Source organism: Anser brachyrhynchus (genome assembly GCF_964034855.1).
Source record: "Anser brachyrhynchus genome assembly, chromosome: 6".
Lineage (NCBI taxonomy): Eukaryota > Metazoa > Chordata > Aves > Anseriformes > Anatidae > Anser > Anser brachyrhynchus.
Window position 1 is genome coordinate 38,479,444 of NC_137700.1, and position 23,388 is coordinate 38,502,831.

Consider the following 23,388-nt stretch of genomic DNA (forward strand, 5'->3'; position numbering starts at 1 on the left):
ATTACATGAAGGTTTGTACTGCTGTGACGAATAGCGTGTCACCTTCTCAGACAACAGCTGCTATTTGAGGGTTTGGATTTTTTATAACCCATTTTCAAATTGAACAACCACACTGATCCTTATGATTAGATGAAGATCTTTATTTGATCAACGTATATTAACTGTTACTATTAAGAGTAGTATGAGCAGATGTATAGCATGTTTAATATACAGTACTTTTGTGTTTATATAAAAGAATACCACTTATGTTTTCAGCACAAAATTATTAGTATCATTCTGCTTTTCAGGATGTCATAAGCAGAAAGGTCGGCTGTACCTAACACCTATCTGCCAAGTGCTTAAAAAAACTAACAGAAACTATGGGCAGAGTGGCTGTTAAGTTTTGGACAAGAATGTTTTGTACAAACCTACTTTCTTTGGGACTGAGGAAAAATATAGACAATGAGGAAAAATCTGGAGGAAACATTCATGGTGTCATCTAGTTTCGTTACAACAATAAGCATGCAACCTACCTTTGCAAACATTTTACTAAGAGATATCACTTCCTTCCATACCAGTTTCTAAAGCTAATGTATTTTGTAAACCATAGTGTGAGATTTATGATGTTCTATTGCAGAAACCTGTTTAGCCCCTGATTTACAGTCCTGGCAATTGTATTCAACTCCATCATCATAACTAATTACAGCTAACTGCAGATTACCATATTGCAAACTCTCATCTTTGTGAAAGAAATATGTTCCACTAAAAAAAAAAAAAACATCCTGAGGGCTAATGAACAAAAATGCACTATTCCATGTTAGACTGCAAATCTAGCCTCTTCGAATTCATGCCGTAAAACTTCAAATTACTATTTGTTGGCAAGTTGTTTTAGCCTCAAGTACTTACACAGTAAATCACCATTACGCTAATACCATACCTTTGGCCTGAAACATATTAATCTTGGTTAACAATACCTGACATTTACATTACCAATTCAATTCAGGCATTGTGGTGACTAAACATATATGCAAGAGCTTCAGGGAGAAAAGTTATTAGTTCTGAATGTGTCCTTACTTTTCACTGAGAACAATTTTGTGGAAACATCATCATCAATTCTTGCTATAATTCTTGTAAGCATTCAAATCTTAATTTATCTGTAAAATACTTGAATAAAATCTGTATTTGTCTCTTGGGTGCAGCTAACTGTAAAATATAACAGATCTTAGGTATTTTTGAAGATTTACATGTTTCTATACTTGATCTACTCAAAGAAACTGACTTTAAGAACTTGAGTTCTTGTGAAGGAAAGGGTAACAGGATTTGAAGCATTCTGAAAAACACGGCACCAAGACGTAATGAATAGTACCAGATCCTCCCAGTAGAGGAAGGATGGGCTTTTTCAGCCAACTTCTGTTCGCATTTACAAAGTCCATAAATACATAAATAATAACAGTTTTAAACAGGTAAGGTGTTCTTTTCTTTATTCAGCCCCATAACACCACCCTAAACTCTCAAGCAATCATAGAAAAAAGCACTTAATTATGTCTGTATAACATAGGGAAAAACACAGAAAACCTTACACCTCTCCTTATACCCGTTCCACGGGTATATGGCAACTGCAATGAAGCAGAGAACACATTTGGATGAAGTATTTTATTCCATCTTTAGAGAGCTCCCTTCCAGACTCCAAACACATTCTACAATAGATTACCTTAGATTTTTATATTTTGAAGAGAAATGCTGTAACATAGCATAGATAGCATTTGTGCTACATTGTAAGAGTGACATAACAAGATAATGTAATTTAACGGCACTGAAACACAAGGAATTTGATGTGTTAGGGTTTATGTGGTTTTTATTTTTATTTTTTTAAATTTTGTGTTTATATTTAAGAAAGTCACCCACAAAGATTCACGTAAAACCAGGTATTTAACTCCTGATGAAAATACAATGGATTACATGTATCCCATGTTGCTTTTTGTTTCCCATCTTTTCTTAGCTTCAAATCTGAAACAGAGGGAAAAAAAACCATGAGGAATCGTGAACATACATACATCAGGTATTCAACCACATTCTTAGCAATAATGACAACAATCAAAACTTATTTTTAAAACCATAATAAAGACAATGCAATTTAACCATATGGCCAATACATTAATCCTGGTAAAGCATCCTTAGTCTTTCACACTGCTCAGAAGAAAAAAAGACACAAGGTTAAACTAAACAAATAAGATTAACACAAGCCTAACTAAGGAAACATTCAACTGAGATTGTATTGCATACACTTAGTGCCAACGAAACCACAAATGTTTAATTCCATTCTCAAATGACTTACCCCCAAGCAAGCTTCTTTTTCTTCCGAGCTTCTTGTGCAGCCTCTGCTTCTTGTTTGGCTTTTACAAAGTTGCGGCAAGCGGCGGCTTTGGCAATTTTCACACCAAGCTAAGACATAAAAAAGAACAAAGGAAAACTGAATAGAAGCAAATGGCTCATATGAAATGTAAGCATCACAAATTACTTCGTTTGGTATTGTTTCCCAAAGGTCAATAAATATTTAAAATATCTTTCCAATATTAAGCTGAAGCTGTACTGTAAGATTAGATGGACAAAAATGTCTCTTGGGAAGTATACAAAGTAGTGGGATCCTGTGTCAAGCAATCCTTTTCACCCAATTCCTTAATTTTGAAGGATAAAAGCAAAGGGCACTAACTGTGCCTTTCCCACTATGCCCTTTTAAAGTATATATATATAGAGAGATATATACACACACACACATCCCCTCCCTCTCTCAGTTACTAAGACCAGTCTGTGACCTCAACTGCAGTAAAATATCATCAGGTCCTATCAATATGGAAAGCTTCCTGTATACAACTGTCCTTTTGGGTGAACTACCACTACCACGCATTTTCCAGTAGCACCAGTAGCCATGTTTTAATCAGTCTGTCCAAGAAGTAAATGAAACAGTGTCCTTAGAGTCCATCTGGCCTTTAGTCTTCACATTACCAGCTCTTAGATTATTAGTGTGATAATGTGTGCTTTCCAAATAAGGTCCTAATAGGCTATAGGTGAATACTATTTTACTTTTGTAATCTTATTCACACCATGAGAATTAAGTTCATATTAGTGCACGACAAGAGGGAAAAAAGAATAGAGCAGGTGAAAAAAGATGGAAGAAGGTTGGTACAAACTATGACCAGATTATTTTCCTTTATCAGCATTCATAACTTGTTCGCTCTAGTTACATTTTGTGATTGCCATCATGACTTGGATGTTATTTGCTGTTAAATTATGAAAGAATTTGATGTCTGAAGTTACCACTTTTCTCCAGGACAAACGAGCAATTCATTTAGCCAGAACTGCTGCAAGCTGTGATGTGAACAAACAGGTTTTCCTTCCATCCAGTCCAAAACCTACAACTAAGATACACTTGGATGTTCGAGATTTCCCCTGAAAGTCATGGAACCACCAAATAAAAGAGGCATGGGAGACCCACGCAAAAGAACCATTATTCACAGTAATATACTTCGATAATCTGCTGCACCTGTACAGGCAATTATTTACTCTGATAAAAGGTTTACTGAAATAAGACGAGAGACAGTACATCTGCATTCTTGAGCTGACATCTACAATTCTCTCACCTAACAACTACCCTGTAGGTAGGTTGATATCCAGATCACTTTTGTTCACACAAAAAAGAAATCTCCCTCATCACTACAAACTATTTACCTTAAGGTCCTTTCAGTATTCATGAATCAAAAAAAAAAAAAACTTTCTGCAGGTGAGTTTGAGAGCCTGCATGCCTATCGGGCATTAAACATTACTTTGTGCATTGCTTGAGGCTCTAAGCACTGGCAATACAAACAGTTAATAGGTAAGCATAGGATTTCCCTCCCCCCCCAAAAGGAATTGTGCACAATGACTCATGCTAGCTTTTTTTTTTTTCCAATCTAGTTTATGCATGTGTTTGTTATGGGGTCATAAATATACACCTATGAAATCATCTAGATGCACAAAATGATGTGAAGTTTCAAAACTTTTCTATTAGCTGTAATTTTCTGAGCATTAACAATATTTATATAATCAGTAATTCGATGTCAACATCTGAACTACCAAATAGCAAGTGAAAGACTAACAAAGGATAACATTCTTTATGTTGTCTTTTGATTTTTAGGTGCAACTCCTTATGTTATTATACTTGCGCTCAAAAAAAGCTCACCTAAAATATTTAGAAAAATGATTACTTGATGAGAAAGGCTCTATATTTTGAGCTAATCTGATGAATGAAGTCCATCAGAATCAGCAGAACCATGCCTTCATTATTTCTGAATTGCATTTTACCTCCTAATACACTTGCTAAAAATGAACTCTTACTATGTGATGAATAATGGTCTGTCCCTCAAAATATATTCTATGAATCTACTGAACACTTATACACATACAGATATACACTACTGAGATCTATACAAGTGCTGAGGAAAAAAAATCCTTTGATCTGTATTTCTTGGAAGCCAGAACGAGTTCTTCCATCTTTGAAAAGTACAGAAAATGGGATAATAAGATCCTCTGTAGTGTATGTGGAAGTAAAAGCAAAAGCATTTTGCAGCAATAATGTTACCATGTCCAGGCTACACAGAGCCAAATTTGCAAGACATGAAAACAAATGTTGCATATAAACATAAATATTTCAGTCAGATTAAATGTCTTCTGCTCCCACCCACACCCAGACATACATCTTCAGTGCCCCTCCCAAAAGAAAACCATAAAAGCTTGGTCAAGGGTTTTACATTAAAAAACATTTCAGGTCATCAGATAACTCCCTAAACTACAATGTTAAAAGAAGTAAAAAAGCATGAATAAAAATATATACAACAATTTCCTGTGTAGTCAAAGTATCAGCATTTTCCATATAGAACATCCAATATTTTGCTGCATTTTAATTAAGGTGTCTAAACATTATCACAAAGAACTGCAAATTGGTCAGAGCACGCAGTAAGGAAAATTAAGCTCTAAAGGCTTTTTATCACCATATTTCAGGAACCAAGGGTGTAAAATGTTCTAATTTGGGATATATTAAAAGCCATAAAAGGTCTTTCAAAAAGATTAATGGTACTTTGCTTGGATTTAAGATAAGGGCTTTAGCTGGTTGGAAAAGCAGGGCCCTGGCTAGACCCTTGAGGCATTCATCTTTACAGCCACTTGGAAGATTTGTAAAAGCGTCTGCATAACCTCCAGCAAACGCACTGCGACACTTTTTTTTTCTAAATTCCTTTCAATTTTACAGGTTTAAAGTGTGTAAATCATATTGGGTAGTAAAGCTGATATGATGGTTCATCCCTGTAACACAATATATATATTTTTAAGACAAACTAAATAAAACAACTTAGCTTCTAACAGGGCAAAGACCTTTCCATTTCGAAGTTCACCAATAATCCGTCAAGTATCTTCCTCTAACTGTTTCATGTAGCATAAGTGAGAAATTCCTCATCCATTATTTTTCATAATATTTCTATTCATCTGAAATTGTTACCTTGTAACATTTCTGAAGCTTTGCTTCTTTCTAAATAAATGCCTTGAAACTGTTCGAAAATACCAATTATCATACTTTAACTTTTTTGTGGAATAACAGGTCTCTATGAAAAATATTTATGCCTTTCTCTTTTGTTCTTTAATTAAATGAAAACAGATGTTTTCTGAAGTAAAGCGGAACCATTACTGGAGTACTTAAAGTGTTAAGGTCTTTAATTTTTATATCAGTTTGGTCTACAATTCCTGATTGTCTTTACTCAAGCTCAACATTAATGTCAAGCAAGTTACCTAGGAGACGAAAGAGATCAAAGAGACAAAAAACCCTCAAATGTCTGATTAATCAAGCCTGCAAACAGCTTATTTCTTTTAGCCTGCATGCAAGTATGAAAATGAGATTCTGGGAGCCGTACATTGTGCAGATTTGTTCATTCTTATCAGAACAAAGCCAGCGGCAGCTTATTTCATGGATCATTGGCACTGTCATCAGTGCTACACAGAACGGGTGACAGCTCCTCATTTTGAGGCTTGAACAAAATTAGCAAAAAGTCGGCACAAATTAGCCTCTCATCTTTTTAGTAATATGACATTATTCATTTACTTTTTATCCAATTTTTAATTTTTTCCTTGTCAGCTATCCCTTTCTAGTGTTTCTTGCACAGCATCATAAAACACTTTTAAAACAAGCAAAGAAATGGATGAAGTTGAAATAATACGGAAAGTTCAGGCAGAAGAGTAAACATTTTTGTCAAGTTGCACCAGCACCTAACTTTCAGAAAACTTCCTTAAAAAAACCAAGACATTTAACATCAAGTACTACACTCTAAATATATTTCATTCAAATAACACCACGCGATATAAATGCTGAATGAGCGAGCCAGCAGATTCAAGAACTGCTCAGAAATATTTAGGTATGATACACAAAATGCTAAACCCACAGAAGCTGTAACAAAACATCTGTATTCAAACAGGTCCTGAAATATCCTACGATCATAGGAGAGAAGCCAAACAGCCTTTTAATACAGTGTTACAGTTTCTCATCAAATATGAATCTAGCTATTTCAGGCTTGCCTTTAGCAATGATTTTCTCCTTTTATGTTATGGAATGTTATCCATTGCTGACGTATATAAAATATATAAAGCAAACAAGAATACCGAGTGGATTTTGCAGTGAAAATTGTCCTCTTTCAATGATGTGCTCAACTTCCACTGTAAAATACTCTGTAATACCTTTGTTGTATTTTTATGCTGTGTATTACAACATCAAATTATATTTGGATGACACAGTAATGGAGCAAGGACAGAACACTGTTATACCATTAAGCTCTTCTCTAGATTTAAACATTTAAATGCTAGTAACTTCTTCCATTCATGAGAAAACACAGCATTAAAAAATTAACCATAAGCTGTTAGATGCTTTACACAGCCCCCTTATAAGAAAGGCAGTTTTAAAAAAAGAACTGTAGTACTGTTTTCAGCAATTTCTTTATCTCTGTTCTTCTAAGTAAGAAAGCTTATTAACAAGCTTTGAACTTAAAATCACATTTACAATAATGTGCCATCAACAGTTTTATAAGCTAATTAGAAAAAAAGATTAATTAATGACTGGCTGCTAATAAAATGGCAATCATGAAGAAAGAAACCAAGGGTGCTAAGCTTCAACTACCACCAATTAAGAGCTAATTACAAACAAATTATATATGTGTTTTGCTGTGGGCTTTAATTTACTAAAATGGTTTTAATTAAAAGAGAAAACATGCTGATTAATTGAACTGCAGAAAAAATCTACAGTATAAACTGTGCTTTGTCTGTCTCTTTAATTAGACTTGTAACATCTGAAATCTTTTTTTAAGGTTTGTTAAGGAAAAGATATACATAATTAAGGGAGCAGAAGAATGTAATTCTAGGTGATAACCCTGCCATGTTCCAAAGGTTAAAAGAAAACAACCTCAATGAAGAGAGGTATTTGGAAGCACCTCTGCTAAGTGTTAGAAATAAAATCCTTCACAGATAAAAAATAAATTCTCCCCCTCCCGCCCCCCCAAGTCCTTCAACTGGCAAGACTTCCAAGTTAATTGGTGCTTGGTCATATTCTGCATAAAGCTGTATCAATCTCTTCAGGTACCTAAAAGTACCATGATATACTGTGAAGGCTGCACAGAATTTAGAAATGGAACTATGATACCAAAGGAGGAGCAGCCAACTCATCCAGCCCTAGAACCTGTTTGAAACAGCTCTGTGTACAACCTTGTGATCGTCCATATCCTACCCAGACTTTCAATACGACAGCAACAGCTTACAGAATCTGTCTTGATGGTTTTGACATACAACCTTGCTCGTGCACGTCCCATTCTAAATGATATGGCTAGAAGTTACTACAAACCACGGTAATTTGAACACTAGAAAATGGTGAAAATTGATCAACACAAATTTTGAAGACAACAGCAAAACCGATTTTGCTGTAACCTGAGAATGATGTGCCAGTGAATAGCTAATTAATTTGGTCAATTATGATATAGATCTTTCATTTAAACTTGACTACAGTACCATACTTTCCTTGTAAATTGAAGCATTTAAAAAAAAACTTTCGCCGAAACGCCAGAAGCCACAAGCTAAGTACATAGGAACAGTGCTGTCTAAAAGCCTGCACTATTTAGAGATTGACAACTACTTCAGCAATTCAACATGCTAAATTACAAAATGTTTCTAAAGTTCGTTTTGACAGGTAAATCTAACATGGTCAAGATTATTTTATGGTGTTCAAGTTACAGTCCCCAGGCTAACATGCTCTTAGACAATATGGCACCTACCTACCAGGCAGTAACACAAAAAACCACAAGCCAAATGCAAACTCTGAGGTTTAGACAGATTAGTTCTCAGAATATCAAAGCCACAAGAAATCTGCATGCTGCTTCTTGAGACCCTGCACAACAATCTGAGTCAAAAAAGCGCAAATAAAAAATCCTTCTTTGGGGAAAAAAAGCCTGGAAAATATTTTCAGGTCTATAGGTTGGGGATATAGGGCAAATGTTTGAGAGTTATTTGGTTGAACAAGGAACAGAACTTTATAAGGTATCACTCCAAAGTGAATTCTATTTACAGGAAGGTAAAATTACCAGGCATCTCCAGATACTGTCTTTACTCAAAAGGATAAACACCTCACACTACAAAGCCACTGTGCTCTAACTACTCAACTTTCATTCTTAAAAAAAATCTGGACAAAGTCCCACAAACACAGTAAGAACAATTCAAGTACAATTGAAGATATTATTCCAAAAAGCTTTTTTGAAAGTGTTAGAAAAGTCCACATAATTCTAAGTGTCTGTTCCCACCTACATGCACCTTCAAGTACTTGCTACCACTGAATCTCAGCTAGCCTACCCTAAAGTATTCCCAAGAAAGCCATTTTTATTGTAATTCAGCTAAGCGTACACAAGCTTCAACGTCACTACAAATTTCATTCTAAAAGGTTCAGGATTTTTGGGCAACTCCTATATTACTACTACCATTTTTCTTGATCTCTCTCAAATTGAGCAAGTTGTAATTAAACACAGTGTTCAAACCAGAGCTTTAGGTATGCCATTCCCCATTTAAAAAGCAGAACGCCCTGGCTTGTTACAATATAAAAAAAGATAATAGCAACCAGGTTATAATAATGAACCTTAATTGTGTGTTGTCACACATACTGCGCTGAATTGCTAGTTATTTAATACTAATAGTGTTATGATATAGGTATTACAGGAAGAACTTCCACTCTAGCAGGATGTTTAAAAACCCACAGTGCATTATGACTAAGCAGTACGACCTACCTGCATTACCTGAATGCTCAACAAAAATCCATCAAAGGAGCGCTGATCTTACGTGCTGTAACTGCACCACAGCACAGAAACGCTCAAACTAGACCAGGTTCTAGAAGCAGTCTAGTCAAAGAGGCAGGGAGTTACTGACAGACCAAGTTATTCTGCACAGCGTAAATGCAGACATACCCCATGTTCTTTCAGGAATAATTTCACTCACAAATAACGCAATCAAGAATTTCAGGACCGCCACAACTCCTTAGCAAAGCAGAACACCTCACAAGAGGACATACTGTGGGGATGGCCCAGGGTCCTATAGTTAAAAGATATCTGCTAGCTTGATAACATCCAAACTAACGGGGGTCACTTTTGTAGTCTACAAACCGGGCTGACAACAAGAGACAAGGGGTAATACTTTGCAGTGAGGTTAGCCACGGGATTAGACTATCATAGATGTACAATTCTTTTTTAATAGATGTGCGTTAGCCCTGCTCCGGCAATTACATTTTTAGCCACACTCCAAAGCTCCATACAAATCCATGTGTCACCAGTAAATACAGAGCCTTGTGCACAACATAGATGAGTTGTAACTTCTAGCCTCCCACAGCTGAAAACCTTGAGCACTACGAATGAAGACGCTTTGTTTTGAAGTCAGCATTTGGGTGTATTTGACAAAGTAGAAGAAAGCAACAAATAGCACATAGCCCAAAGCCTCATTTACATCAGTACAGTAACATCTTCCTTAAGGAACCTGCAACTACCACCAAATGGAAACCAAAACATCTAAAGTCTTGTAACAATATCATTCAGGTTTTAAGGATATACATTTCAGTGATTCACTCACAGCTGCTAGATTATGCACATTGCCCAAATCACCACTGATTTTAAGGGAATCTGATTTAAAAAAAAATACTCTTCTCACCATGTCATAATGATAGTGTATTGACAGCATCTTTCTGGCATTCCTTTGCTTTTCAGGACGTGCTTCTCCTGCCCATTCTCAGTCATCTGTTTATTTTTGGCTTCATTTTTCTAAATACTGAAGCTGCCCTATCAGTTTCACAGGCTTATAAATGTTATACATCAAAAATTAGTTTCACTTATTAAGGCAGGAAACGGCTTTAAGAACTCTGGGATCTGTGCCTCAAAGCAAAAGCTTTATCAGCAGGTTCCAGTCACTGCTTCTTGCAAAAGAAAATGGTGCCGATTAAAAACCCATACACCTGATTTCAAAAAGAACACCTACCCACTGAACATTTTCTCACATGGCTACAAGGGGGCCTGTACCCCAAACGGAAGGCAGCTATTTCTCACATACATACCCATAACCCCGCAACATTGCTCAAGAAAAATGGAAGCCATACATAAAAAGATGAGGTTGAGATAAAAGAACAATAATTCATCCACTCATTGCTCTAGACTTCAGAAGTGTTGTACTTCAATACAGTCATCGTACTGTTCCATGCCTGACTTGCCCAGTGTTGTGTTGCACTTGGAAGTTAGAAACACAAATAACCACATACACTAAAAATTAACTAAACTCAGTTCTTAGAAGTATTTCATAAAATGACTTTTAAATGTTGTATTTCTCTAAATTGCAAAGAGAGGAGGAAAGTTGTGATTGAATCAATACTGCACAATATGAAGACATTTTATTAATTGTTCTTGTGCACAAAACAATGATGTTTTAATCAGCCTCTCCCATAATTGAATCCTTTTCTATAGCTCTCCACTGAATCAGAATTAGCCACTGTTAGAAGGATCTCCTTCAAATAAGAAGTACTTTAAAAGATCCACTAAACAATATAAAATACAGGCTCTTAAGATAACACAGAAAAATAAAATCTTGCAGCAGGCTACATAGCACATCTTTAAACCAGCAGAGAACCCCAGTGAATTCACTGAGTTTCTGCCTTCACAGAACTCCTCATGAGATCAAGTCAGAGTCATTTGAGTTTTCCTTCTTCCAGCATGCTATTTATTCAGATAAACCCACTTAACCAAAACCAAGTCAAGGCTGTGAATACTAATAATGCTTCAAGCATTTTGTTTTCAGAATTACAACATGCTAATATTTGAAAGTCAACAATTTGGAGTTAATGTTCCACAAATAATATTATATTGCTGTAGCACCTGGGATATGCTAGATGTTGTACAATCCCATGGTTACCAAAATCAGATAATAGTTTATCATAAATATTACAAAACCTTAAAACTTCTTACATTAATTTGTTTTTATAGTCAAACAACTTGCACTAGAACCTCAGTATGTTTTATTGATTATGATACTCTACCCACTTCAGAGTAGATGGAATAATGACATTTGTGAAGGAGAACAGCAAGAGTGTTTAATGCTGTACACAAAAGGTAATATAACAGCATCACCATGAGAAGGTGGCTGGGCTTAATGGGAACATTAGGCTATGTTTTATCACTGTCAGTAGCTGTTACCTTTGTGAAGTTCTGTGATCACAAGTAAAAAAGGCTGAGTTTAGTAATTAAAAACTGCCCTGAGTGACTAGGCATAGGAGTTTCTAACGAATGTATAAGAACATGCACAGAGGAAGTTAGTTTTCCCTAACCGTATTTATGGAAACTGAAGAACTGTATTTCTCATTTCAAAAGCCATCTCTTTTTTAAAGTCATCAAAATATTGTATTATATGGCATTAAAACAAATTTAAACCTGTAATTTTACATTAAAGATTAACTGAAACACCAAGTATTTCCATGATAATGAGAAGCATTCAGAATGCCTTTTTTAAATGCTTTTCTAATACCTTTGAATTTTGCAGGTATATGCAGTGAGCACAAAATTACTTCTGCGAACATAGAACAGTGCGCAAGGTAGATGAAAATGTAAAACCCTTGTTGAAATTATATAAATCAGATGATTTAAAGGATAGCTCTTCCACTCACCTCAAATAGCATTAGATTTAGGATGTTTTTTCTAAACTAGCTTCAAAACTATTCCAACTGTATCTCCTCATTTTTCTTCCTTCACACTTTCTCCCCTATGCACATGTTGCAGTGGGCACAAGAGCCTACATGAATTTCAGTGACATACTTCTGTTGCTGCCACCTACACAGCAATAGCACTGTTTCCCTTAGAAATATCCATTCCCAGAGGTTTGTGATTCTTTAGCAGGTTAAGTATTCACACAGCACTACACACAAGTTTAAAGGATCCATTTTTTTGCAGCAAGTAGACAAAAAACATCATAAAATTACTCAAATACATCAACTAACAATACAGCCTCTTCAGGAAAATGGCATTTCTCTCACATGGATTTATTTGGAGATATGCATTTATACTCAAAAATTTTAGCTTTTGATGAAAAAATATCCTTTCATTCTATAAACATAATTCTAAAGCTACAGAAAGATGTTTAGCATTCATTTGCTCCCATTCTTCTTTAGAATTCTTCCTGCCATCAACACCTGAAGACATGAAGACACAGGAATTAAAAAAAAAAGGGCTGACCATCATCATCAGCTTAGGTAAATCTGTCCTTATTTGGATAGATCACGCTCTAAACTTCCTCAATCTCTTATCTTTTGCAAGGCTTCCCAAGCTTTTTGAGGCAATGCAGAGAAAAATCTGATGCACTAGGAACTGACAGGAAGGGAACATCCTATCCCTATTTTCTGGGCTTGCAATGTGCAGAAAAATCAAAAGCTCAATACAGGTTGCTAGTTAGTGACAACTCTGACTCGCAGAGTCTTTATCAAGGCTTCAAGGTAAGGTTACTTGGGAACATTCACAGTTGTATTTTCAATTCTTATACATAGCTACAGTTGGCCAACCATTACTGGATCAGCAGCAAAATACCTCAATCGTTGAAAAAAACCTGGTTAGGAAAATATGCCCCAAGCAACATTCAATGCTATTTTAGTTACAACTTAAAAAAAAAAAACCAACACAGATGTACTGATTTTTTCCTAAAAGCTTTTGTTAGTAGTCCACTTACCTCACGAATGGCTAATCTATCACTCAGCTCCTCAGCTTTATCAATGTCACCTTCAGCCACGGACTTCTCTATGCTAAGTTCAAGGCCAGACTAGAAAAAGAGAAGTAAATATCTTTAGGGGAAATAAACAGAAATAATATGTCTAAAAGGGAGGATCTTCTTTTTAAAAATATTTTAATAAAATTCTTCATTTTAAGACAGTACATAAACCTGTAATTTCTACGTAACACAAATCACTTTGTCTATGTATTGTAATGGACAGCATAATTAAGAATTCACCGAAAGCCTGCCTGAGCACAAATCATTGCATTAGTTCCATCTTATGTGCAGGATAATACTGCGGGTTAAAAAAATTACACAGACTAGTTTATGCCTGTCACAATAAAATTCATCTGAAGATCTGGCTTATCTCTTCCATCCCTGGAGCTTTCTAAACAAAATGTGCAATATATGTGTCAGGTAACATGAAGAATGGCAATTACCACTGTATCGTTACAGTTCTAAGATCTTATCTTTATCCAAAAACTGAGTTCTGGCATTGTGCCACTCCACAATACTAACACATTCAGAATTCTAACTATCCTATGGAAAACCAAGAAAATACTTCAAAATTCAACCTTTATGATCAAAACAACTCATCAAATGACTTTTACATATAAAGCAACAATAAAACATTTAACAGAAACTATAACTGGAAACTTCAGAATTTCATAGAAGATCATTCATTCATCACAGCACACAGTTTGTAGCCTCACTAGAGGTAAATAGTAATGATGCTACAGAAAACACTTCCAATGGTTTCAAAACATATACTTTTTTAAGAAAATAGAAAAAAACAATTCTTGAGAAACAGGGATCTGCAAACACCACACTTAATTATTCATGTGGAAGTTAAGGGAGTGTACAGCTGAAAGTTGCAGTGATACCTAACTGTTAGATGCCTTTTCTGAAATTAACGAGACATTGCACTAGCGATTAAGTCTCTTGACTTACACGGACAGCAGCTTCCTGTTAACTTTTTAGGCCTTACTCTAGAACTAGCCTGAACAGCTTAATGACAAGCAAACACCCACTAAAAGTGAGAGCTCAGACAGAAGCTACCAATGTCGGTGTCAAGGCAGACATTTACATTATGCAAATGAAAAACTACAGAAGAAACTCAAGATATAATACATCTGTAACTTGTCTGTTATATTGTAGCAGTTACTTCAAATATGATTAGCTTTACAGTAATATTTACGAACAGGATGTTATAAATCCATTGAAACTGTACGGCAGATTCAGTTTCTTAATTCCAAGAGCTACTGGTTTCAACTAAAGGGCTGACTTGACACATTTTGGAGTTAAAGCATGATTTTAAAAAAAAAGTTACTATAATCAAATAACGTATATCAAGTCTTTTGCCTCTCATAAACAATAGAATACAAAACCAAACAGGAAAATAGACCTGAATATTGTCCCAAAAGAATGCACAGTAACCTCTTGATCAAAGTAGAATTTATGTGAAACCTAGGACAAAATTCACAAAATTATTCTTCCTTACAGTGACTTGGTCATTTGCCTACTTTCAATTAGATTCAGTTTTGTTTTTATCTCAGTTAACACTGACTTTTTTTTTTCTACCAAGTAGAAGAGGACATTTCTTTTGTTAACAATAATTACCTTTTGTGGAGCCCTGCTATCCACAGGTGATTCAAATCTATCATTGATTCCAAAATACTGTGTAAGTTCTTTCCACTGGTCTTCACAGGCCAACTGTTGAACACTAAAACCCCCAAAAATAAACATAAATATAACCAGTTTGTTTCCCACAACTTGTAATGCTCTTTTCAAAACTAAAAGAAATTTTTCTATTGGGCAGACATGCCTTTTTCACACACTGACAGTTTTTAATGCAAGTGAAATTACTCTTTTCCCTCTGTAATTGCAATGTCACAATCTTGAAAGCAAGCTTGTACGCAATTTTATGCCAAACACTATCAAGAATAACAATAAGTTCATTGTAAGTTGCATTAAATAACCAATTGTGTTGTTTTTAAATCAAGCAATAAACTCAATTGGAATCAAACTGAGCCTGTGTGACAGAGACACCAAGCAACTTCAGCAGATATTTTCCATGACACTCAGAGCTAGCATTTGGCTATGTACATGGTCAAGCTTTTACCAGTTTTGCCTGATATTAAAAACAGACCTCAGATAATCACATTGACCTGGTTATACCTCTTAGTCACTTCGTTAGAGTTCTTTTTCAGTTTTTCTAGGAAAGAAAAAGAAACCCAGCATTACACAGTAATACCCTATGGCACCCAACAAAGTTAACAGATTACTAATAGGTCACGTTTCCTTTAGAAGATCAACACACTAGGATCTATTCCCAATGATCACGTGGATTTAAATCACTCTGCTGCCAGGCTTTCATATGAGGAACCTCCTACAACATTTCTGCAGAGCTCTAATCAGAGTACAAGGAATAATTTTATAAAATTACTGAAACGTGCCTAGCCATTTTAAGCCAGTACTGACTGAATGAGTTCTACCTCCTTTTTGAGGAAATAAACATATTACCTGAACTTTAAGTAGCATTGTACAACCTAGTCTTAGAAGGGAAGCATAGCAGCCAGAGAAATAAAGTCCCAGATAACACAAGACATCTATTCAGGCATTCTGTTCTTGGCAAAAATAAAAATGCACTTCCAGTGTACTTGGATAGTAATTCCATTTTTAAAGAAATAATTCTGGGATTATATAAAACACCTTTTCTGCCACGCTTTCTTTTTCGGCCATTGCTTTCCTGACTTGCTTGCATTTTCATTTCACGGTTTTTCTTCTGAAGCTCCAAAAATTTCTACAAGGGTAAGAAAAGGCAAGAATCAGCACCTTTTTTTAAAAAAAATTTTCTTTCCCTATTTTTTTTTTTAAAGTTAAATAATTTGCTGAGAAATGCTGTCCCAATATTTCATTTACCCATAGTAGCTTCCTGTATCCATTACACTAAAATGTATGTACTGAGAGTATTCAACTCTGATAGTGTTAAACTGTAATTGCCTCTAGTATTTTTATCACCTCTATTTCCCATGGAACATGATACTGAATACACTTATGATGGTTGTGTGCTCTTGAGCTATTCAATGTTTTGTTATCACATAAATGGTAGTTTAGAAGTTAAGGATTCTAAACAGCACATTCCTTGCACATCAGACTAGCTACACAGTAGGATGGAGGGCAGCAGATAGTTTTTTCCAATTTTTATTTTGATTCAAAAGCCCGAAACACAGACTGCTTTGTTTATATTTAATCTTTTCAGTCTTTACATGCCATGGGAATATAAAGATAGGGTATAATCAACTAGGAGTCTTAACGCTTGCACCTAGCCCCTACAGAAAGCAGAAGGGTACAGTTCTACTTCACAGGTACAAACCACCAGCACAGCAACAAACATGCGTAGATATAATTCCTTACTAACACAAAAAACGAAGCTCTGAGCCCATACACTACCACAAGTCTTTGTATAACTGCATGGCCACACAAACATTCCCCTGCTATGCATTTAATCACCACTGCACTAGGAAACAAAAGTTACATTAAACTCCTAACTAAATTCCTGTCCACCCTACTTGAGAAAATTTAAGGTATAGTAAGGTGACTGCACTTTGATTGTATTTTGTTTCTTTCGGCATACTACCTAAAATACCCAAATTGAAGTTATTTTAATTTAAGAAGTAGCCATTCAACTTGTAACATGGTTCCAAACATCCAGAGCATACTCAGATACCCACATTCCACATATCTAAAGAAATTCCAGGAGGGCGCATTTCAGATGTGTTTTCTCCATCTGTCACAGATGTGTCAGAAGTCACAGATGTCAGAAGTGATTCACTGGTGGCACTGCTTTCAGGTCCATTCTCCTGCAATTCAGAAAGCTGAACTCTTTCAGTATCTTCATTTGCATCTTCCTTTGAAGGGGAACAACGCGATTCATCTCCATCGTCCGAACTCAAGTCCACATCACTTTCGTTCAGTCCTGGGGGCAAGAGCCCGCTCCACATCTTCCAGTTTAAACGGGGCCACTCCAAGTCATCACAAAGACGCAAAGAGCCACACAAGCAGACCTGTTTTGAGATAAATCCATAATTAGCTTACAGAAGAATCAGAAACAGCAGAACACGTCATCAGAAACATTTTAATTTCTCTTGAGAAAAGTAACTACCATCAGGTGTTTTAGAGAAGCTCATTAGAAAGCTAATACTCGCTATTTGAGAGAGGAGTCACGTACAGGACTTAAGCACACAGATTAACGCTATTACGACCATAACGCTATTAGTTTTTCCCCTCCCTCACTCCTGAAAGCCTTCGCACTGGGGCTTTGTTTACAGCAGCTTCCACAGCAGCAACACCGGCAGCCCGCCGGGGCGCATACGCAGCCCTTCTCCACGCCACCTCCTCCCGGTGGCCGCGTCCCCTCGCCCCGTGCCGCCGCCGGGCCGGGCCGGGCCGGGCCGGGCCGGGCCGGGCCGAGCCATGTCCCCCCCGGCCGCTTCCCCTCACGGCCGTCCCCCAGTCCCGGCAGCCGCCAGCGGCCGTGTTTACCTGGCCGCCATCTTAGCACCTTCGCAACACCCCGCCCGCCGATTGGGCCCTGCCCCTCAGCCAATCAACGGCAGCTTTGCTGCCCCGGGCCCGGCCTCGCTGGTCTCCACGACAACCGGGCGGGTGCGCGGGCCCCGGGCCTGGAACGGGGCGAGTTCGGTTCACCCACAGAGCCCCGGGGCGGTCCCGATGTCCCCAAACGTGCGGTTCGGGTGCCTCTGCCAGAATGAGCAGCAGTGCTTGCACGGAAAGCGGATTGTTCCAGCAATCCTAGCTGTGACGGAAGTGTAGAATCTGTTCAAACACTAAGCCTTGGAATAGAGTCACAGAACCACAGAATCATTAGGGTTGTAAAAGCCCTCCAAGATCACCTGGTCCAACCATCCCCCTACCACCAATGTCACCACTGAACCATGTCCCCAAGCACCACGTCCAACCTCTCCTTGAACACCCCCAGGGACGGTGACGCCGCCGCCTCCCTGGGCACCCCGTCCCAACGCCTGACTGCTCTTTCTGACAAATGTCTCCTCATTTCCAACCTGGACCTCCCCTAGCGCAACTTGAGGCCATTCCCTCTGGTCCTATCACAACACCCAAGTGGGGGTACCATGGGACATAGTGATGAGGGTCCACAACCTTATTCTTCAAAGATGGAAAAATCCTTTCAAAGTTCCCCCTAATGTCTTGTAGGAAGGTGGTAAAGAGAAAACCTCTAACAACCCAGTCCTTCAGAGCTCAAGTTTTCCTTAAACTGCACCAAGAACCTGGAAAAGACACCTGTCCTCTCAGAAACCAGCCTGGAACTATGAACGAAGTAACACTGTATGAAGTGTTTCAAAGGCAAATACTAACTCTGGAGAGCGTTCAGTACAGTACTTTGTTATTTGGAAGATACTCTTCTTTGTCCTCTCAGCCTACATAGGTGAGACAGATGAAATAGGTATTTAGGAGCAGCCTGAATATGATTCAGCAAGAAATCTCACATACAAGGAGCAACAGGAAAGGTGACACAGAGAAATTGCAGGAAAAAGATGGAAAGATGTGATGGAGATGAAGGGTTCGCTGGCACTCAAATGTGTCTGAAAGAGAGGACGGTTCACAATTGAAATAATCCATAGGAAGATGCATTTGGGGAGTGACGTTTTGACAGGTTGAAAAGTAACTCTCAGTATCATGCCCTCTGAGAAAGAAATTGCTGACACCAAATCAAGACATGGCCAAGTTGTGGACGAACATTCAGCCATGGGGGGAACGAAGAACGGGCAAGAGTTCAAGTGCTATGAAAGATAAAGATGGACAATAGAGACTATGGCTTTGAGCAGGGATTTCTTGTGTAGAGTAGCTTCTGGGAATGGCTGTGAATGGAAAAATAAACACCTTTCTTATAAAACAGATCTTCTGATTCATTTCCTTTCTATGCCATAATTTTATGTCCTCAGTTTCATTTCTGAAATCAATTAATTCCGTAAGTAATCACTTTTTCATGAACTACATGTAAATTTCACACTCAGCTTGCTAACTAGCTTTTCCTCTCATCTGGGAAATCAATTTTTAAGAGATTTATTTTATTTACATTTAATAATTGATTGTATTTGGTATACAGATAAGTGGTAACTGATAAATATATTGATATTGGAAATTCATTTACCATTTGTTCTACCTAGATGTTAGACCATTAGGCTGCATCATATTTTCTTAGTTTGAACTAATTTTAGAACCCTCCAAAAATTGAAAGGTTAGGGACATCTTTATGACCTGTAAATTTACATGTTTGTAAGGGATACATTTTAAAAGGGTAAGCTTCGTTTCATGACATGATTTGTATCTAAAAGTTGTGCTCCTAATTTGGTATCCACAATCCAATTTCTGGCACACACTTTGACAGAGGTAGTCCACACAAATGAAATAATATAATTTAAAAAGCTGAATTTCAGAATATTCACTGGTTTTCCCACAACAAATTCTGAATTCTCACGGGTTCTTCTATAAGAAAAGATCTGGAAAGAGCTCCTGCCTGGCATTCAGCAGTCCAGAAGCATTTGTATTCAAATGGTTGGTTTTGTTGCTGCTGCTGCTGTTGAAACAATGCGTACAGGGTCTTTTTATGTGGGGAAGGAAAGGAGGAGGGAGCACTGCCTAGTGACCAGCACCCAGGTCCCTACCTCAAACTTTGTGAAGGCTGATACTGTGTCCAAAACTTGCTTCAGTGTTGAATTCAGTGAGGAAAATTCTTGTGCCAGTTTTCTGTCTAACAAATATTCAAATCATCTGATTTACTGCCTTTTGGTTAGCTGATCTAACTTCCTTTCTCACTTAAATTCCCATCCTGGGGACTTGCCAACAATGACTATTATGAATGAAACAAGCCATGCCTCTGAAATTCCTATAGAACACCAAATTAGTCCAACACAGACGCTATGGGCTAAATATTTTGATGCTGTTATTGAAAATTACTTGAAGGAAGGCCTACTGCAATTAGTTATAACATCAAGTGTAATTTGAATGTTTCAGGATCTCTATGAATTGCCAGGTTCTAGGCAATTTTCTATATTTCTGTGTTCCTTGTGTTTACCTTCTGATGTTGGATATTTACAGATGATACTTTGAGTCCCAATCATTATAGGTTAGGTTCTCTAATAAGAATTGATATTTAATATGGTCAGATGTATTGTCTTTTGGCAACAGGAATATCAGGTTCCTGCTACAAGAATCTCTGTATGGAAAAATAGACGGTCTGCTCAGCAGCTGATCACAGAAGCTCTGTGGGCTGGTTTTTCTATTGATACTGTGGAGTAACCAAAAATCAGTCTATAGCACTACGGTACTTTTAGTCCATGCTGTCCTGAGGTAGTCTCATGATGAGGTAGTCTCAAGCAAATTTGCTTGAGAATAGGAATCCTGTATTCTTTCAGAAAACCAGTCTGTGCTTCAGGTGCTACTTGTACTCCTTTGGGAAGTGTTTGGATGGTGTCTCAAAGTACCACCACCTTTGCAGTGTGCACCATACCCAGGACTTGTACATGGGACATAAAATATCCTCTAGGCTATAGAAGCCTGGATAGAAGAATTATCCACACCTTCTGTAGCAGCACAGAAGGGGAACGTTCTGATAGTTTCTGGGTAAAAAATATTATGATCTACAGAACTTGGTATTGCTTTGGGTCTTTCTGGAACACTCTCTTAATGAGTAACTTTAACAACAGTAGTCAAATTTGTCAAATATCAGAAGAGCTAACACCCATGTAGCTGCCTGTTTCCCAGGGCAGGTTCCGAGACTGAAATTCTCTCCTTCAGTCTGGCTGGAGCATGAACTGTTGGACTTCATGACACGGTGGAAGCCTGAAGTGTTTTCTCGGACACATGCTGGAAGCCTTGATTAGCTAATCATAAGTAATCATATCCATGCTTATTTCCACAAAGTATATGCAAATGGTTTCCTAATACAGAAATAGAATTTGCTACAACATAATTTATGCATTATTAACTGATTCTTGTTTTTAGCAGTAAATGAGGACATCAAGAACTTTTCCTTAAGCATGGAAATATGCTACTTCTTATCCTTTTGAGACACTGTTTTGGAAATATGTTAAAAATGATCAAGAACTGAATTCTTGTTTAAACATAATAGGAAGGCCTTATTGTATTAGCAGATTACTGTCATTGTGTTAGTATACTATCTACCTTGTATTCATTTTTGCTAACATAATGAGAATTTTTTCTAGCATGATTATATTTTAATACAATAAAATAGTATTGGAAAGGAAAATTAATATGATTTTAAAAAGAGATGTAAAGACAATAAAATAACCTGTTTTTTTCCCAAACTTTTAATTCGTAGCTAACTTAAAAATACTTTTTATTAATCCTTTAAATAATTATATTCAAATGAGCATTTAAAGTCAGTTAAAAGGATTAAAGAGTTTTTTTTTCACATACTGTGCCATATAAGAACCAAATTAATTCTTGCTAAACAAACATTACAAGAACCATCGTAGAGAAAATTAATGGAAATCTCCAAAGAATGTTATCTAAGACAGTACATTAAAGTATATTAGTAAATATTCTATAGTATATATTCTAAGTAGCAATGATGTTTTGTAACACGAGCTTTCTTTACCTCATCGAACGTAAGACTTTAACCCACACAAGCCCTTGCCTGAGCCCTGATCGGAAGCCTATTAAAGTTGTTGGAAAGATTTTCATTGGCCTATTTAGTTTTGGAGTAGGCCAAGAGTGTGCAGCAAGAGAGCACAAAGAGCACAAATTGGCAGCACAGGCATTCAGTTGGTTCGTGTACTAGGCACTGTCGCTAGTCAGTTGATCTAAGGCCCAAGTCCTATTACATTCTCATTCCCATGGTCCCAAGGATACTAAGCAAAAAAATGGAAAAGGATGTAACAAAGAGTACTATTCTGAAGGAAAATGAAGAAAAATGGGCTTGGATGATCTACGTTCAGTTATCATCCTAACCACAGTCTTCCTGTGAGAAATGAGCAAAATATTTTCAGCTTATTTCCTCAAAGATAGAATTTAAAATGCTTCCACAGCTTTCATCAGCCTTTCTCAGCAGTCATAACCTCTGAAGGTTTCAATCCCACTTGGACTGTTCAGGGCATTGACAGAGACTGTCTGCTGACTGAATTGGAAGGCCAAAACTGTCAGGCCTTCTTTTGATGGGCCCGCATTCATAACAGATGCTACCTTCCCCTCAGTTAGGGATATCTGCTCAAATCATGAAGACACCACAGCTTTCAGTCCTATAAATTGGGTGTATTAATTCCGAATGCTGCTGTTGAATACTATGACAGTCCAGGAACTGATTCGATAGCAGGTCAGATTTGGCTTTGAAAGCGGTGATACTGAAGCTGTGGATTGGGAACAGTGCACGGAACACAAGTGTTGTAGACGTACCTCCTAACCCTGAGCTGACTTGTTTGGATACTTGTAGTGGCAGGGCAATGAGGGCCTGAATGTCCGCTCTTGTTCAGTTCCATAGCACTTCTTCGTCTCCTTGGGACCTGATGGCTGCTTCCTGACCTGACTCCTGTGTTGCCACAACTACATGAGTTACTTTGAATATAGCATATGTTTCTATGCGACCCGCAGTCATGTATTCATCTACATATCTTCATCTACATATCATCTACAATGAAGATATCACCCTTATTTTAGGGTCTTCTCCTGTTATAGCACAAATCTGAGGGATCCAACCACATCAGTTCCAATTTTGTTGTAATGGACACGAGCTCTGTATACTGTACTGAAGTCCTGGACACATTTACTCTGCTCCATCAATAGAAGAGAAGCACTCTTCTGTCATATCACTAAAAGAAATATTTATAACCTGATTGTTTTTACCCAAGAAGAGTCAGAAAGCAGTTTGCTTGACTTCTTCAAGAGTTTTCCTTTGTGTATTAACTTAAACATGATTTAGAAGCACAATAGTGAGACTTACAGCTAGGAGTTCCTTCATGTTGCACTCAGATATGGCATTGAAGCAAGTCACTTTACCTCTCCTTGTTCTGGTTTGTG

The 23,388-nt window shown here is 37.2% G+C and overlaps 1 protein-coding gene across 7 annotated transcripts; it reads right to left on the minus strand.

Moving 5' to 3' along the window:
- Positions 1–122: 122 nt before the first annotated feature.
- On the minus strand, positions 123–17,980 carry FAM204A (family with sequence similarity 204 member A). 7 transcript variants are annotated; one of them, XR_013952441.1, is made up of 9 exons: positions 17,477–17,500; positions 17,046–17,378; positions 16,024–16,114; positions 15,490–15,526; positions 14,932–15,034; positions 14,717–14,778; positions 13,270–13,359; positions 2,315–2,421; positions 123–1,986 (listed from the first exon to the last, which is right to left on the minus strand). XR_013952441.1 is itself a non-coding variant. In XM_080596545.1 (8 exons), the coding sequence occupies exons 2-8, from the start codon at positions 17,313–17,315 to the stop codon at positions 1,935–1,937; spliced, it is 750 nt and encodes a 249-aa protein (XP_080452671.1). In that variant the 5' UTR covers positions 17,316–17,378; positions 17,857–17,980; the 3' UTR covers positions 1,808–1,934. The 7 variants fall into 7 exon arrangements, 5 of the variants coding, with proteins under 5 accessions (XP_080452671.1, XP_080452674.1, XP_080452673.1 ...); XM_080596545.1 differs by lacking the exons at positions 14,717–14,778; positions 17,477–17,500 and adding an exon at positions 17,857–17,980 and having other exon boundaries at positions 1,808–1,986; XM_080596548.1 differs by lacking the exons at positions 14,717–14,778; positions 17,477–17,500 and adding an exon at positions 17,641–17,755 and having other exon boundaries at positions 1,808–1,986.
- Positions 17,981–23,388: the final 5,408 nt, after the last annotated feature.